Below are 17195 nucleotides of genomic sequence, written 5' to 3'. Positions count from 1 at the left end.
TTCCATGTATGTTTCTTCTTAAAAGATAAAAATTGCTCAAGCAGAAGTTTGGAACTCTTTGGTGATTGTTATTAAGTTAAGAATTCAGTAATTCAGAACTCTGACAAATTTACTTTAAATTTTGAAGAAGAACTTTCTATTTTCTTGGATCTAACCTTCTCAGTTTTGTGCCTCGTGTGGTTTTGAAAAGGTAACAAATCTGGCTTACAGTGGATATTTATTTGCCCTACAGAGTGATTGTCAATGCCATGTAAGAAGCGGGTGACCGACCAACTTTCCATAAAAACATTATAAGGAATAACCAAGTAATAGATAGATATGACATAGGGCCTCCGTTCATTAAATGTTTTACAGTACAGTAAGTCAGCATCTGAGACACATGACAGAAAGACATCAGTCAACATGGCTACTGCAAATTGTCCTTTCACAAAAAAGCATTTGGCAGCAGCTTTAACAGAGATTTCCTTCTCACACACATTCCAAACCTCAAAAATCTTACCTCACTAAATAAATCCAGCTCCATTGCTAAAAGTCATAAGCAATGTAGCACTTCTACCATACTGAAATAGATCCAAACATAAAACCATCTGTTTCCTAAGGAAAAAAACAAATCCCACACACAATTTAGCACCTTCTCCATCTTTTCATAGTCTGTAGTTAAGTTTTCAATTTTTTAGTTCAACTATAAGTTAGCAGAATGATATTTACAATTAAATTAGCTTTTCCAACTCTGAAACAACAGTTTAATCTATCATTTTCAAAAACACCTCCTACTCAAACTCTAAGTCAGAAAAAGCTTATTATCCATAGATGTGGCCTTATATTCAAATTCTGAGTGACAGACTCTCAATATACTCAAACTGGAGCTTTGCAAAGTACCCTTAAAGAATGCAAAGTAAAAATGTGGCTACAGTTATTAAATTATCCTTAGTGTATGATGTTCTTATAGTGCATGCTAACTACTCAATAACACTTGACCTTGTTTCACAGAAAAGTATTTTTTCCATAGATTAATTTCCATCTAAGGTGATTTTATAACTGGCCTTAGAAAAGATCTTCTAGGATTCATCCAATTAAGCTCTTAATTATGATACCTTTTTGAAATATTTCTACAAGACACACTGTGTTCCCAGAAAGTTAAAGATCATACAGCATTGAATTATGAAGTGCATAACATGTATGAGATTTCATTGTACATCTACATATATGTGTGTAACTACTCTGACAGGTTTTGTCTGATAGAGGCTGTCTTTCATAAAAAGGCAAATCACTTTTAATCAACAGTTAAATCAGAATAGTCTTGAACACACAAAAACAACCTGGAGAGTACACAATTTGGCTTCATTACATCATCCAACACTTCTTTAAAAGCTTTATTGATGATTTCTTGATAAGCAGCATTCAATACTTAGAGTGTGTCCATTGATACTGTTACATATTTAAGTAAATCCTCTACAAACATCTTGGCTAAACAAAAAAAAAAGAAAGTACTGCTGTGACAGACTACTTTCAAAAGCATTTTTAACTCCCTGTTTAATGAAAGAATTTATTTCTGAGGAATACACATTTATAATTTCCTCAGTACTCATTTTCCTTTTATATTTTATTTCTTAAAGTCAGCAGTGCCCAGAATTTATTCATGTAAGCTCTCGAATTGATTCATGTTAAGTGACTAGGCACCAATATTTCTGGATTCTGTTACAAGCTTCCTCCTTGTCTTGTCATACAACTTTGATCAAAGTCAGTTACACTCAAAACTTTAGGTGTCTCTACTTTTGGTTATTCACGCTGAGAAACATGGAGTGTCATCTCCAGAGGTAACGAATACCTAACAGGTTCAACCCGTTTCATTTGAAGCTTTAAGTGTTCAGCAAATCTGGAGAGAAAACCAGATTCAAAGGCAGAAGACTCAAAAAGTCATGAGGCATGCAAAAGTCATTGATACCTCTTAAGGCAGATGTGATATTAATGATGGGAAAGGAAGTTTGTACAGAATCTCCCTAATGATGGGACATGAAGCACACACCACAGCAAGCAGATCAATGAGGGGAAAAAAGACAAGGCTTCAATTCCCTTAATATTTCTCTTTCCTGCCACCTCCAAGGAATCTGCATCTCACTTGTAAAATCAGATCTTGATGTCTTTACATGTCATGTTTTTATCTAGAAGGAGAGTATAGCAATATTTATCTGTATTGTGTCACGCAGACCTTCCAGCATTTGCAATGTGAATTCTGAAGGCTGCAAGACCTTGTATAAAGATGGAGTATTGTCAGCTTCCAGCCTTTGTGCCAGATTCCAGATTTCAGGTAATCAAAACACAATGTACCACAAATGTAAACAGTAATGACATATCCAGAGTCCTCCCCAAAAATCCTCATACAAACAAGACCAGACATACAGAGCTAGTCACTGAGCTAGTCACTTCATAGTCACTCGGACAGGCTGGAGAACTGAGGTGAGAGGCATCTCATGAAGTTCAGCGAGCAGAAACGCCAAATCCTGCGTCTGGGGAGGAACCCCGTGCACCAGTGCACACAGGGGTCTGACTGGCTGGAAAGCAGAAAAGGACTTGGGGGTCCTGGTGGACAAGAAGCGGATCATGCACTCACATGGCAAAGCAGGCCAACAGCATCCCGGGCTGGATTAGGAGAAGCGTTGCCAGCAGGTCAAGGGAGGTGATCTTTCCCCTTTGCTCAGCACTGGTGAGACACATCTGGAGTGCTGTGTCCTGTTCTGGGCTACCCAGTACAAGGGAGATATGGACATAGCGGAGAGAGTCCAACAAAAGGCCATGAAGATGACAAGGGACTGGAGCATCTCTCCTATGAGGAAGGGCTGAAAGAGCTGGGACTGTATAGCCTGGACAAGAGAAGGCTCAGGGGGATCTTATGTATGTACATGTATCTTAATTACATACATATATCAATGTATATAAATGCCTGATGAGAAGGAAGGAAGACAAGGGAGCCAGGCTCTTCTCAGTGGTGCCCAGCGACGTGACAGGAGAGGACAGGACAGGACACAACGGACGCAGATTGAAACACATGAAACTCCATGTGAACATAACAAAACACTTTATTTTTACTGTGAGCGTGGTCAAACACTGGCATGGGTTGCCCAGAGAGGTTCTGGAGTCTCCATCATTTCAAATATTCAAAACCCAACTGGACATGGTCGTGGGCAACCTGTTCTGGGTGGCCCTGCTTGGACCAGGGGCGGAACCCACTCTCAAGAGGTCTCCCCCCACCTGAAGCATTCTGTGATTCTCTGAGAAGCCAAACTGCACCCCTCTGCCTTTCCTAAGGAGAGGGCAGCATTAGCAGGACTCAGCCCGCAGACATTAGGAAAGCCAACGTGTGTGCTGCAAGATCCCTCCACAGAGAACCAGCAGCTCTGACGCTAGAATGGTTTTTCATCACCCCTGCCTAGGCCCAGCCGCCAGCAGAAGAGGTGCCACGGCACAACAAAACCTAGTCTTCCCTCCACAGAGAGCAACTACGGCCCTTTCTCCAGCGCTCCTCCTCACGCTCTCAGGTTGCTCCAGACCTTAATATGCTGGAAAAATACGATAATAGGCCAAAAAAGGCAGAAACGGGACAGCTTTTCCTCAGAGAATGTGCACCTACGCCTACCCCCGCCACAGCCTTCCTAACGGCTCCACCCTAGCCGCCCGCCCACAACCCCCTTCCGCAACCGCCGGAGGCGCCCTGCCTCGGTAACCATCATGGCGGACCCCCGGCGGCAGCGGCGGGAGGGAGGGACGGACAGACGGACGGACAGACAGAGGAGCTTCCGCCTCGGTACCTATCATGGCGGGAAGCAGCCTCGGTCTGGCGTCCGCGTGACAATTGCGCCGCGGCCGGGTGATGGCGATAGGGAGCAGACGGGAGAGTGTCACGTGGGCGCCTCCCAGGGTGCAGCGGGCGCGCGGGCGTTGGTTGCCATGGTGCCGTGAGGGCCCCGCCGCGATGGCGCTGCCCGCGCCGCCCCCCGCCCGCGTCTTCGCCGAGCTCGTCCCGGCCCAGGCCTCGACCCCAACCCCGGCACCAGCCCCGGCGGGACGCGGCGGCCCCCCGGCGCCGTCCGGGCGGGAGGTGCACGTGAGCGGCAGCGCGGAGCTGAGCGCCGGCCCGGACCGGGCGCGGGTGTCGTTGCGGCTGGGCAGCCGGAAGGGGGCGGCCGGGGCGGCGCGGAGCAGCGTGTCCCGCCGGCTGGAGTACATCGCCCAGAGCGCCCGACAGCGCGGCGTCCCGGTGAGAGCCGCCGCCCGGCGTCCGCCTCCTGCAGCGCCGGGGGCGGAGCGGGGGGTCCGCGGTGGCGCCGGGCTCTGAGGGGCGGGCGGCTCCCCCGGGGGGAGGCGAGGGGAGGAGCGGGCGGGGCAGTTCCCCTCAGCTGCGGGGTCTGACCGGTACCTCCCGGCCCCCGGGGCCTCCCCTACCCGGCTCGGCAGCCTGCGGGCTAAGGTGCCTTCCTGCCGGCGACGGGAGCAGGGGTGGCCGGGCTGGGGTAGCCCCGAGGGGAAAGGCGTCCGCTGAGGGGCCCCCGGACCGGTGCCTGGGGCGCTGCGTGCATCGGCCTTGCCGCGGGAAGCAGAGGAGTAACGGGGTGTGGAGTTCTCGGCCCGCTGCCTCGGGAATGCACCGGCCGCTGGGTCACTGCTGTGAAAGCCTGCCTGCCTTTGGGAGGTTGCAGGTTTGCCAGCCTCAGCAGAAAAGGTGGAATGTCGCTACTCGGGCTCTCCAACAGGTTGCTTGTTTTGCATGTCAAAACCATCCTGCTTCGACTATGTCATCTGTTCATGTCATACAGCATCCTCACGTGCATACAGATGAAACTGATAAAGGGGTATACAGCAGTGTTAAACTATACATGTGTGTAAGGTTCTGTATGACTGTGATCACTATGGCTTAGTGATGAATGCCTACAGATCTTTTTTCCTCTGTCTTTTTCTTGTTCCAGATAAGTAGAGAGGTATGAAAAAATGTGAGATGGGATCAAGATAGCTGAAGTGACAGAAGCCCCTTGTGGAATCAAAAAGTTCCTTTACCATAATAAGTTTTTTGGCCTCAGGAAGTAATTTTATGACAATAAGAAAAGCATAGTCTTGCTTTTAAAGCATCGTCCACACTGTAAATGCTCTGTAAGGGTGATGTTTGTCCTAGCAATCGTGCTGCTGATGTTTTTGGATTTTATAAAACAGTTTTGGATGGTGTTCCACACCTAGGACTCTGAAAAACAGAACATAGCTGATCTTTGATGGAATAAGTGGTTGCTTTTGAAAGTTACTTACTATTGAAGTTCCCCACGAAATTTGTGCCTTTTTAGTGTGTTCGCGAATGAGCTGGGGAAAAGGGAGATGACAGAGTTTGCTATCAACACCAAATTATTCAATGTAGTGAAAATGAAAGAATTGCAGAAGGGTTTCATGATACTGCATGATGTTACAGGGGAATTCAGTATTAGTAAATGCAAAGTAAAAGAGTAAGTTACTTGGCCTAAACAGTGATGTGCTTACAGTGAAATGGCATGCCCACATCTCAAATGCTGCATGCATTTAAAGATAAGTGCTGACTCCAACTTCCCCCCACCCCCCAAAAAAATAGGATTTACTGTTTTCTTTTAAAACTGATAGTGATGCTCTCTCTTTTCCTGTAGTGGCTAGACAAAGCATTTGTCCAGGAATAAAGAAGACAATAAAAAGACCCCTTAACCCCTGATTTAGGAAAAGGTCATATTGCAGCTATGGGACTAGATGGCAAGGAGACATGGAGGCTGCTGTGGGCTAGATACGTGATCCTGCTCCCTGCATTTTTCTGCTACACATGGCTGGGTGCACGTCTGTCACAGGGAGCATGACTCTGTTGCCATCGGAATGACTTGTACAGTCAGAAACAATGCATTTTTGTATGGGATTACAGGTGAGTTAATAGGAGTTTAAAGTCTGGTGGATTTTCAGAGGAACGGGAGAAGACAAGGCAACTCATTATGCATTCATTTTTATTAGTAGAGAAAATTATATGCTTTGTACCCACCACCGTGGTGAGCTATCAGATCATGGGGTATTTTTGATCCTGGCTGCAATTAAATAGCTCCTCGGAGTGTGAATAGATTAGAAAAGATAGTTGCAGATATCTACCCTACAGTGAATCTGAATAACTGACTTCCACTTTTGACATGAGCCTGATTGAATTAGGATAGCATGGAGCATTCGACACGTGGCGGATGGCACACAAAAGGAGTAGGCAGGATGTTAAATAAGTCAGTGTGCTTTAGAGGGGTTGTACGCACTACTACAGGCTAGAAAAAATAACTGCAAAATGAAGTATGACCTGGACAAACAAATGGTTATATTTGGGTGTATGCAGTCAGATTCAGAAATGTAATGGGAGCAGGTAAGCAGTGGTGGTGTAACCTAGGTGGAGAGTGGACTGTTTTTACAATGTGAGAGCTGAGCATTCAGTGTCGTTATTATAATAATTTCACAGTAATCTTTTGCTGTTTCAGAGATACCGTGCGTTGGAGAATGGCAATGTTAGTTCTTTCTACTTACTTGAGGGACCGTGAAATGCTGCTTAAGTTGTGGGTTTCTCAGCGTTAGCAAAGTGTTAGCTCTAGGGAACTCTGAGAAAAACAACATGAAGGTGGGTTTGGGTTTTTTTTTTCCCAGAGTAGTTCCCTGCGGTATAATTTTTAGTGCTGTGTTCCATTCAATTTTAAATCACACCACTGCTGGAGCTTTTATTTGCCTTGTAGCTTTTCTGCTAACAACTCTCACTGCTGGCAATTTGTTCTTAACTGCATTTGCTAACATCACTTGTAGCTAATACCATTCTAGACCACTGTAAAATTAATATCTCTTCACAGTCTCCATATGGTTCTAGTTGTTGCAAGCTTATCTAAGGCCTCGTTAGAAATCAGCTGGCTATTCTATATATTTATTTTTAATTAATCCATAGAACAATTTCCTTAACCCTTGTTGTTGCTATCATAGGAAGTCTGTGAGATCAGAAGTGCATAACCTTTGCAGTAGCAGGAGCTTGCATTAGCAGCTTGGCAGGATGCCTGGGGGCAGCACCTAATTTCCATATATATTTACACAGGATTTTAATCAGAAATAGATGCACATAGTAGCATTTATTTATAGAGTGCTGTAAGTATATGCAGCACTTCAGAGCACAGAATCTGCTTTGAAGGCTGCAGGGAAAGTAAAATCAATGAGGAAACCAATCTCTCTTACTCAGCCCAGCTGCTCAAAAGTAGCGTTGTTTTCTCTTTCTCTAGAAGCAAACTGATTTTATGTTTACCACCTATGATTTATTTGGAGAGTGGTGTGGAGATGATACTTGTTTTCTTTAATTACTGTATCTAACAATTGGCATTAGCCGTCTTGTTTAAAAATAACAGTGATAATACTTCTTGTACTGGTCAGAGTGTTATTTAACAAAATAAACAGACCAACTCACAGACTATATCTAGTGGGCTCTGGCTTAGAGTTTGTCTGTACTAGGATATATCCTTGGATATATGTGCAATATTCTCCGTATTTCGAACCTGTTATTTAGGAGTCACATTTATGGATACACATCCATACAGTCAGTGGAAAAAAAGATTTTGAAGTTTTGCTCAGTTACAAAATCTTCCAATTTCAATACATCCTTGAATAAGAAATGTAGAAACCTGCATAAGGCATCACCTTTTTTAGACTACCGCGTATTTTAAGAAATATCCCCCAAAGTGTCCTTACATTTGCTGAGTACAAATCTGATTTTTACCTTTCTTAAAATAACTGTTACATATACTTCTGTTATTTCTTGAATGGACATTAAGCAGCAGAAACTTCTTCACCATAGATTTTTAGGTGGTTGTTCTGTCCGTCTCATGTCTAACAGAACAGACAGAGTGAGAGGATGAGAGGCTGGAGCACAAGTACCTGATGCCCAGCTGAGGTACACACTGACTGTAGGTGCTTACCACCCTTAACTGTCCGGGGATGCTGTGATGGGTGGACTGTTAGGAGATAGGAGCATACGTGAAGACTCCCATTACCCATTTCTTTAGTACTAAGAACAAAAATGCGATATTCAGGTGGAAGAAGCGAACTCTTTTGGTTGTTTAAATATCTTTATTTTTCATAATGTAACGTTATATTGGATATATCAGTGCAAATGTACAAGTAAATTTTAAGAGACATTTCCAGGTGTCTCCAGATTTTTTTATTTATAGCTACACGTCAGCGCAGCTTACCACAATGGTGCATTAGCGTACATTTCCAAACTATAAACACTTTCCCTTACTAAGGCTGGTCTTGTGTTTCATAAAAAGGTCTCACAGTTTTGTTAACTCAGTAACCAGGAGCAGAACACATAACTTCATCTGCAGATAGGCTTTTCTCATACTGTATTGTTATATAGCTATCTCCTTGAAGTGTGTTTTTGCTAACTTATCTATTTAGGTTTTTTTTCCCTGTTCTCTTCTGGGGGAAGGAGCAGTCATTTCTATAAACAGCGACGGTGTTGTGAGGGTGGACACAATGGTCCTGTTAAGAAGATACTGTTCAGAAGTAGCAGATAGGTAGGAGGAAGGGCTATATAAGATTTTGTTCGGTAGAAAAGAAGGAAAATATAAGGCAAAGCACAGTTCTAGACTTGATATTATAAGCTCAATGGAATATTGACTGTCTTTCATTTTTGTTTCTAGACTACCTGCAGCAGTGATGTTTATGTCACTGCTGGCTCAGAAAATAGGCTATATAAGCAGAATGCAAGTGCGATTCTGTTAAGAATTGTTCAATGGCTTCTGAGGTAATTGAATTATCACATAACAATGATGTTATATTCATTTAATTTTCCTACTGTGATTCTTGGCCCACAGATTTAGAAAATGGAGAAAGTTATTCCAGAAGTCCAGAATACCTGACACATCAGAAGTGTAGCTTTCCTTAAGTCACAGCGAAAACTTTTTTTCCTGTGGCTATTGCAATCAAATGGATAGTTCCTCAGCCAAAATATGAACAGTAGACATAACCAGTAGGAAAAAAAGCCTTTTGCTTTTGATGTAATCGAAGTCCTGATTCCAATTTAAAATTCTGTCATCACCTACCTGTCTTTTCCGTATCTTTGTCTGAACACACTCCCGAACGGGACCAAAGTATCTGACAGAAGATGTATCACAGGAGGCCACCGTGTTATGACTTCAGCAATTATTTCATCCATTTATCTTCAGTAACACATACGGCTGCTGTCAAATCTGGTGGGATAAAAATTAGCTGTGAGGGAAATTTTATAATAGGTGGCCCAAACGGTCTTTCACTCCGATTGCACTGATCTTGCAATAGTGCCTGGAGCCACAGGATGGCACTGTCCTTAAATACACAGGAACCTTGCGGAGGGCAAAACCAAATTAGAAGACTTCAATCCGTTCAGCAGGAAAGAGAACTTTTTTTTTTTTTTAAAGGATTAAGGACTGGGGACAAGGAAGAACAAATGTACTTTTTCTGTGTTTACTCTAAAGTTTTATTACAGTATAGTTATTTCTGTAAAATAGGAGTTGTAGAAGAAAGATTTTCTGTGTGGTTATTTCTGTAAGATATGTAAGAGCTCTAAAAAAAACCTTTCATGTCAATTGTAATTGGATTCTATCGTAAATAGTACGAGTTGGTCCATTTTGTAAATTAAATGAGTTGTTGGTGCTGGACTGACTGGAGCACTCTTTAGCAAACGACAGCCAGCCATGCTGCCAAAGTACCTCAAACCTATGACTGCAAAAGGGGAAATATGGTTTTTTTAGGGACTAACTGGCCCTGGTCCTTGCCCTTACTAGAAAAGATTGTCCAAAAATAGGACTGTTGTGCTTGAATTTGAGCACTGCCAATCAATCATAAAATTGAAATCTCAAAATTTGTTTCTTGTAGGCTGCTGTGCAATGGTAATTATGGATCTAATTTCCATATGATATTTTAAAAGGAAAATGTTTCTCATTATTAATGTCATTTATAGAAACTTATGCCTGCATGCCACATGATAAACTTGAAGATTTGAGCGTCTGACATTTGAAATACTCTGTCACAAAGCATCTTTTGAAATGTGTCAACACTGAAAGCAAATATTGTTTTCCTATGCAAATAAATTTAGTAAGTAAAACTTTTTCAGTAATTGGAAGGCTTAATATCTGCTTCCTTACAGTTCCTGGGTATTAAATGCAAAGTTATATTTACAATTAAATTGTAAACTGTGCTTTTTGTTGTATTATAGTAATTTTACAATAAATTGTTCATCCAAACTGTTTACCGAAGAGGGAAGTGGGTGAAAGAAATGTGATTGTTAGACCGCTAGCAAGCTGGTCAAATATCCAGATGTAACTGGACTTATTCTGTATCTTAGTTCAGTATCTTATAAATAAGTCTTACAGGATTTGCTAGTGCTCTGTGCAGCCATTATGTTGAATAATGTAGCTGCTGTTAATGCAGAAGTGTCACTGGTGGAATAGCCTCTTTTAAGGGTTACCATTCTGCCAGAAAAAGCAGTGCTCAGTCATTGTTCACATCACCTTGCTACAAGCCGCTACTGTTAACGCATCTTAAAATAGGGGCCTGAAAAGCACTCTTCACATACTAACTTTCTGAAAACAATTGAAGCTTCTAGTTTTTTGAACCAGATGAATTTACAGTTACACGCTGATACACACAGCCTCTAGCTAGCAGTCACTTTTAAGACCTAATTGTTCTCTTCAAGTGAATAGCAGCGAAATTACATTATAGAGCTACTGTATAATTTACTTTAAATAATGTCAAGAAGTCTTTAACATCCAGCTAGTTTTTAACTGAAGAGATTTGCATGAAAAATTCCAAATTTCTGTTGCTAAGGCATAAGTAATAAGCCAAAACAGTTCAACTTTTACAGGACACAATGTACATACATTTCCAACAGATGCTCACTTTCTGTCTTTTAAGATTATATTCTTGTACTTTGTTTTAGGAAGAAAATATGACTGTAACAGAGGATTTTAGTAGAGTAGAAAATACTTACCAAATGGAAGCAGAGGTACGTATTCAGCCTAACCAAAAATAATAATAAAAAAAGAATAAGAAATGTAGCAAGGACCAATGAAAATTTGCAGACTGTCTTTCCTCATACCGAGGAGTAGATGTTCTCTACAGTAAAGGCAGCATAGTCCAAAGAAACTATTGAAGGACTGCAGTTTAAAGCAGAGCTCAGCCGCAGTCTTCTGTTGGGTGCAGAACCTGTTTTCTGCTACTGTAATATAAAAAGAATTATTTTCTTCTCAGATGAATGTGTGCTTTTTAAATATTACACGATGCTACAGAAGGGAATATTTGTCTCTGGGGCTCTAAGGTTGTTGTTCTGTGGCAGCATAAGCAAACCCACGATTCTGCACTCTCCTTCACCCATAGCCTTTCCTGCCCTCTACTTTTTGCAAGGAGTTGTACTTAGGTGATCAGGTGATAGGTCAGTTCAGAAAGCTGCTCCAGTTAATAACTTCTTTTTTTCCAGATTAGCTTTTATTTTTTCCATTATTTTAGCTCCCTGAACTGGAGGCAATGTAAGGCAGAGGACAAAGAGTGGATGGGGGATAACAGTGGTGTGGCAGCCCTAATGTAGATCTGTTTAAGCCACAGTTGAACAGCACCCAGACTTTGGTCTATTCTACATGATTCTGCCATCAGCTTGCTGCAAGTAAAGCAAAGCTAATTGTTTCCTAGGTAATTGACTTGGAATTCTGTACATAAAAAGTGCTGTGTAAAAGCTAAATGTTATGGGAATAATCCCAGGTACTTCAGAAGCAGCTCAAGGGAGTATATTTTTGCACATTCATGCTATAGTAAGAAATAAATGCTGTGCTGGAAACATTCACTGAGGGAAATGATGTGTTTTCAGTCAATAGATCTTTTTAGAGCATCAAACTTTAATCACTACCCAGCAAATTTACAGATTCTTATGAAGTAAACCTGGCAGCCTGCAATAAAATGATAGCTGTTTTATAGAGCTGTTGTTTACAATCCGCTAAAAGAGGGTTCAGCCTCTTTCGTTTGCTTGCTTGCTTGAAGGCATATTCTCATCTAAGTAACAGTAATAAATACAGAAATAATCAAGAATTTGGAGAAGAAATTTGGATTTCAAAATGAGTCGTAAGATACTTAAATGGTACGTATCAGTGTCATGTTCTGAACAACTTGAACTTCATAAGGTGGACACCTACTATCATCAGAGCTTAAATCACCATGTTTTTTAGATGAGCTGTACTTAAAAATTGATAAAACTATATTGAATTATTATTTAGGCTGCAGACAAGCTTAGGCTTACAACTTCAGTCTTAAGTGGTAACTTAACCAATCGTCTTCCTTCTGCTATTAATTTTTACACAACAAAGATTGTACATGGAAAGCCAATTACATGGATTTAGTGTTCATTTGTAGGCAGCTTGGACCAGCTGTAATTGCTGTTCAAAAGCTGCATGGTTGCCTAGGACCTCGGTGTCAGAACTTGAAAAATCTAGCCATAGTACTGCTGTTTTGGCTGCTCTGTACGCTTAAGTAGCAGTATGGTCGCTCTTTATGCAGAGATTAGTTTCTCCTTGCTTCCCCCTTTATGTATGTACTTGTTTCATTAGTGCAGCTTCATAAACCAATGAAGTTCCATTGACCAGCGTGTTTGCATACTTCAGCAATATAAATGAATTTAAAATTAACTTCCACTCGCTTCTTTACTAAAGAGTTTGCCATTTTATTTGTGTTATACGTAAAATCATGGAAGTCATGCATTACTTCATTCTATAAACTCTTTTTACCATTTGCCTACTGTAAGAGTTTTTAAAAGACTGAAGAAATTTGCAGACAAATAGCTATTTTAAGGTACACTTAAGAATCAAGATATTTTCAACTGTAAGGAGATAAATTTTCATTCATGCTGTAGCAAAGGACAATATGCAGAAGAATGAAATTGTGTATGAGATCACGAAGCTCTATAATATCTTAATCTAATAGTTAATTTATTGCATGATGATCTCATGGGATGAAGATTATGTTGGTTTTTTGCATTCCTAAGATACTTGCCTCCGTAGAAACCATTACTTCTTGTCCTTTACAGCCTTACCCAAACCTTATAATGTCCATAATGGTTTTGCTTACCCTCATATTACTTTTTCACACTTTTTAACCTTAGTCATAATTTTATTGAAGAAATTGAAACACTGCTTTGCATTTTAATGCTCGGGTATCTTCTGTAAATGTAAGTGGAATTTATTGCATCTAGCTCTAAACGAAACCTGTGATTTTTTAGGGGGAAAAAACAAAATTCTCAGCTATTGCTCCATTGTTTTCTGCCCCTGAGGGTACCTGATTACATGCCTCTCTCTTAACAAGAAGTCCCTGAGTGCCCAGAACTGCCCCAGTCTGAGCAGCTTATCTCTTGCTTAAGACCCGCAGTTCTTTTGTTTGATCATTCTTTTGTTTCATCCCCTTGAGGGAACTAATCTTGTAAACACTGATAGCAATCTGGAAAACACTATGACAGTCCTCATAGTGAGACTTTCAACTTTCCACAAAATATGACTATGACAGTTTTTTGGCAAAACAGCACAAGAGGATGTATGCTTTTTATATATGGCAAGAACTCCCACTAAAGAAAGAAATCTAGGTTTAGTCTCATCTTTGGTCTTTGTTCAAATTGGTACTGCACCTTCCAGAAAGTGATCCAACTCCCAAGTTACAGATAAAGGGTGTGCAGCTGAGATTAAGATGCAGACCTGGTGCAGTTTTGCACAACAGGTGTGACCCTTTGTCCTTGTAGGAGATGGAATTGCCCTGCCACTCCATCTTGGTCAGTTTTTAAGGCCCTAAGCCCAGCTTTGGCTCAGTTGTGTGAAGAGCTACTGGGCCAGTGCACGGATTCAAGCCAGGATGAGGTACATGTACTGCACTGAGAGGCTACCAAGGGTAACAAGACGTGTGCATTAATTACTTTGCGATAATTGTCAATATCCATTTTTACCTTACCCTGTGCATGAAGTAGCCCCCTCCTTTCTCACTGAGAGATTCAGCTTCCTTGACTGATCTCATTTTCACAAGGTAAATCTATGGTATGCACACAGGAAGCTACTGCAGTGCAGCTGACATGCCGTAACTTGGATTTCTGTACCATACACCTTTACTGGGATAGATGGCTGCGTGGACTGCAGCAATCACAGGGGTGACTGTACGTCACAGGGGTTGGCAGTGGAGTTTTCTTTACCACAGCTTTTTTCTTCCCCTCCTGTTGAAGATGTATTACTGTGCAAAAAGAAAGGAAAGAGTCAGGGATAAGAGAGAAGGTGAGCCTGACTTGGTGGTGAGAGCACTGTACTGGGAAGTGACGATGAGGGTTTAGTTCTTCTAAAAAAGAGTTTGGGACCCAGGATTTCTGATTCCTGAATGCTGTAGCAGCTCAGCATCATTGCTTCACCCCTGGCGACTGTGCTCTGCCACAGAAAAAGGCTGGCTCCTGCCTGGAAAGTCACTGCGTGGCTGGCACTTCCCCGCAAGGAAGGCTGTAGGGCTCTGGATCCAGGGCTGACAGTGATGCCTGCTTTGTAGCACTTGGGAAAGCACCTGAATTCCTGACGCATCTGTATTTAATGCTGCTTATTGCCAAAGCCACAGAGAGCTAGGCATTTAAATTGTTTTTAATCCAAGTCTGAAGTGCCCAATTCTCTGTAGGCACTGGAGTGAGTCTGTTCAGCCAACACAGGGTTTCGAGCCCACCGCAAGCTGGACTGGGCTAGGCTTAGTTTAGTCTCATAGTTTAGGTTTCTTGAACCTAATGTTTGGAATTAAAATGTAATTGTCCTTCCTGGACAATGTTTTCCACATCATTTTGCTTGGGCTTCTGCATAATTAACATCTAGTAATCTAAAAAGGGAAGAGCCAGGATGCATCTAGTCATGTGTCCCAAAGAGCACATTCATTCTTCAAATTGTCTACATACCAAGAATGCCATAATTCCTCACAAAAGAGCATTTCTTAATCCTCAGTTTTAAACCATTTTATGAACTTTGTTCTGTTACAAACCTAATGATAGTCTCTAGGGCTACATAAAAGTGTTCTAAGTAAATAAATGTTGGAGTTATATACAGGACTAGTATGTTTAGTTAGTTTGTACATATCTGGCTTTATACTGATTTAAATACAAGTGTTGAATCATAGGGGAAAGATGAAAACAAAATTACTTGTGTCATGTCTGTGTTCACTCCCAGGTCTGTATTATATTCAGCGATTTTGGAAAAATGCAGAATGTTTGCAATCTACTCATTGAAAAGTTAGGAACCTCCGTTACCATCAGTCCACCTCATTTCTACCATACACCAGAAGCTGTAGACGCCCTTCGGTAAGTTCTCTCTCATGCCACAAATTTTACAGCCTCAGATAACAGTTAATATGAATACATAATTTGTACTGTTTGTAATGGCAGCAAATAGTTTCCTTCATACCTGTTAAAATTTATGTTCAAAGATTTCAGTATTTGTTTTAAGTATCTTATAAATTAATGCCGTTCAGCCTAGAACATACAGCTTGTTCTTTTTACAGTGTCCCTGTGCAAAAGCAGAATGTAATAAAAAACATTTTCGCACTGATTTCCATTGGAAGTATAATCTACTGTGAATATCAGGTCAACAGAATTTGATTTTGGTTACATCCGCAAGTGTAGATTTAATTTGTATTTATTCATGAAGGTACAAGTGTGTTACCAGATGTTGATAATTCTAAGTACCCTTGCCAATTCCCATTACTCTTAGCTCCTGACACGATCTGAAAAGAACGACGTACGGTGCTTGCTCAGCATCGAAACATGAAGCTCATGGTCTTGATATTTTAGGCATTAACTATTCAAAGTCCTGCCTCTCCCAGTGACACTGGTGGGGCAGAGGGAAGTTTAATCTTGGTTTGGGTTTTGCCTCTTTAAGGAAAAGAATCGTGCCTCATCCAAGAAGCAAGCTCAACTAGCTGCTGCTAACGGTTCTGGAGATGTCAGAAGTGTATCTATCTATCTCAAAGGTATCTACGCAGGAGTCTGGAACAATCAGGCCAGTGAGGTTAAATAGGTGCTAGTATGCCTTACAGCTGGGCCACCCAAATGCTTGGAGCAAGGGTTGAACTCTTCCTCTGCACCACACACCACGGATGCCTGCAGCATATAGGTGTTAGAAATGCTGGTGAGGATGCTGACATTTTCTCCGTGCACTCCCCCCTCAAACTCCTAAACTATCACGCAGAAGCTGGGGGAAGGTGATGTGCCTTACATCTGTGCAGTTACAAAAGCTGAGGCATTAAAAAAAAAAAAAAATGCTTGGCAGGAATACTTGTACATCAGTTGGCCCTGCTTGTTATTGTGCTGCTTTTTCTACCTCTCAGCCGTCAAGTATGCGTTGCTGCTGTTGGAAACACACGCCGGAAAGCTCAAGAAGTCTGTCGACTGTTTGGCCAGTCATTAGGAAAACCCCTCTTAATAAGAGAAGAAGAAACAAAAGAATGGGGAGGCCACATAGACAGTCATCTGTCAAACTCCTCAGATTCACTGACTCTACAGGAAAGAATCCAGAATGCTACTGCTCATGCTTCTTGTAGAGTGTTTGCTGTGTTTGAGATAAAGGGAAAAGAAAACAGAAGAAGCAAGTTGCTCTAGAAACTTTCAAATCCTACACATTTTCATAATAAATTTTTTATGCTTTCTTGAGGTTGTTGTTGTTTTTTACTTTAGTCTTATGGTAGCAAGTAGAGTTAAGAGAGGATATTAAGAATGAGGTTTGTGTAGTGAGCCGAAGTAGGTTTCTTAACATATCTGTCCAGGTGCAAAGAAGTAGATGAACTCTTCTTTTGCATGTATCATTTGAAAGTGGCACAGTGCATGCTTTTGTAAAGCGAGTAGTCAAAGTATTGCAGGATATACTTACTACAGCCCTCCCCAGAAATATTTCAGTTCCTGTTGGCCTTTATTTAGCTCTGTCCCCTAAAATTAAGGTTATGATTAATTCTGAAAGTACAGTTCTTAACTGTTTAGTTTCTTCCTCTGCCCCCTGTAAAAGGGCAAGATACTTGATGTGCAAAACCTTTGGTACTCCTAGCTGAAACTGGGCTGTATTTAAACCTTTCCTCCCCAATCTAGAAGGAAATTAATCCCCGTCCCAAGTCACGGTAAACTGAAC

At 41.5% G+C, this 17195-nt stretch overlaps 1 protein-coding gene across 1 annotated transcript; it reads left to right on the top strand.

Annotated features, from left to right (window-relative positions):
• Positions 1-3970: 3970 nt before the first annotated feature.
• IRAK1BP1 (interleukin 1 receptor associated kinase 1 binding protein 1) lies at positions 3971-16717 on the top strand. Its single transcript, XM_050894682.1, has 4 exons — positions 3971-4255; positions 10976-11041; positions 15249-15379; positions 16405-16717. Exons 1-4 carry the CDS (start codon positions 3971-3973, stop codon positions 16673-16675), a joined length of 753 nt encoding a protein of 250 aa, XP_050750639.1. The 3' UTR covers positions 16676-16717.
• Positions 16718-17195: the final 478 nt, after the last annotated feature.

Source organism: Gymnogyps californianus, chromosome 3 (assembly GCF_018139145.2).
Source record: "Gymnogyps californianus isolate 813 chromosome 3, ASM1813914v2, whole genome shotgun sequence".
Lineage (NCBI taxonomy): Eukaryota > Metazoa > Chordata > Aves > Accipitriformes > Cathartidae > Gymnogyps > Gymnogyps californianus.
The sequence above is the reverse complement of the archived record's forward strand: the minus strand, read 5'-3'. Positions and strand labels throughout refer to the sequence as shown.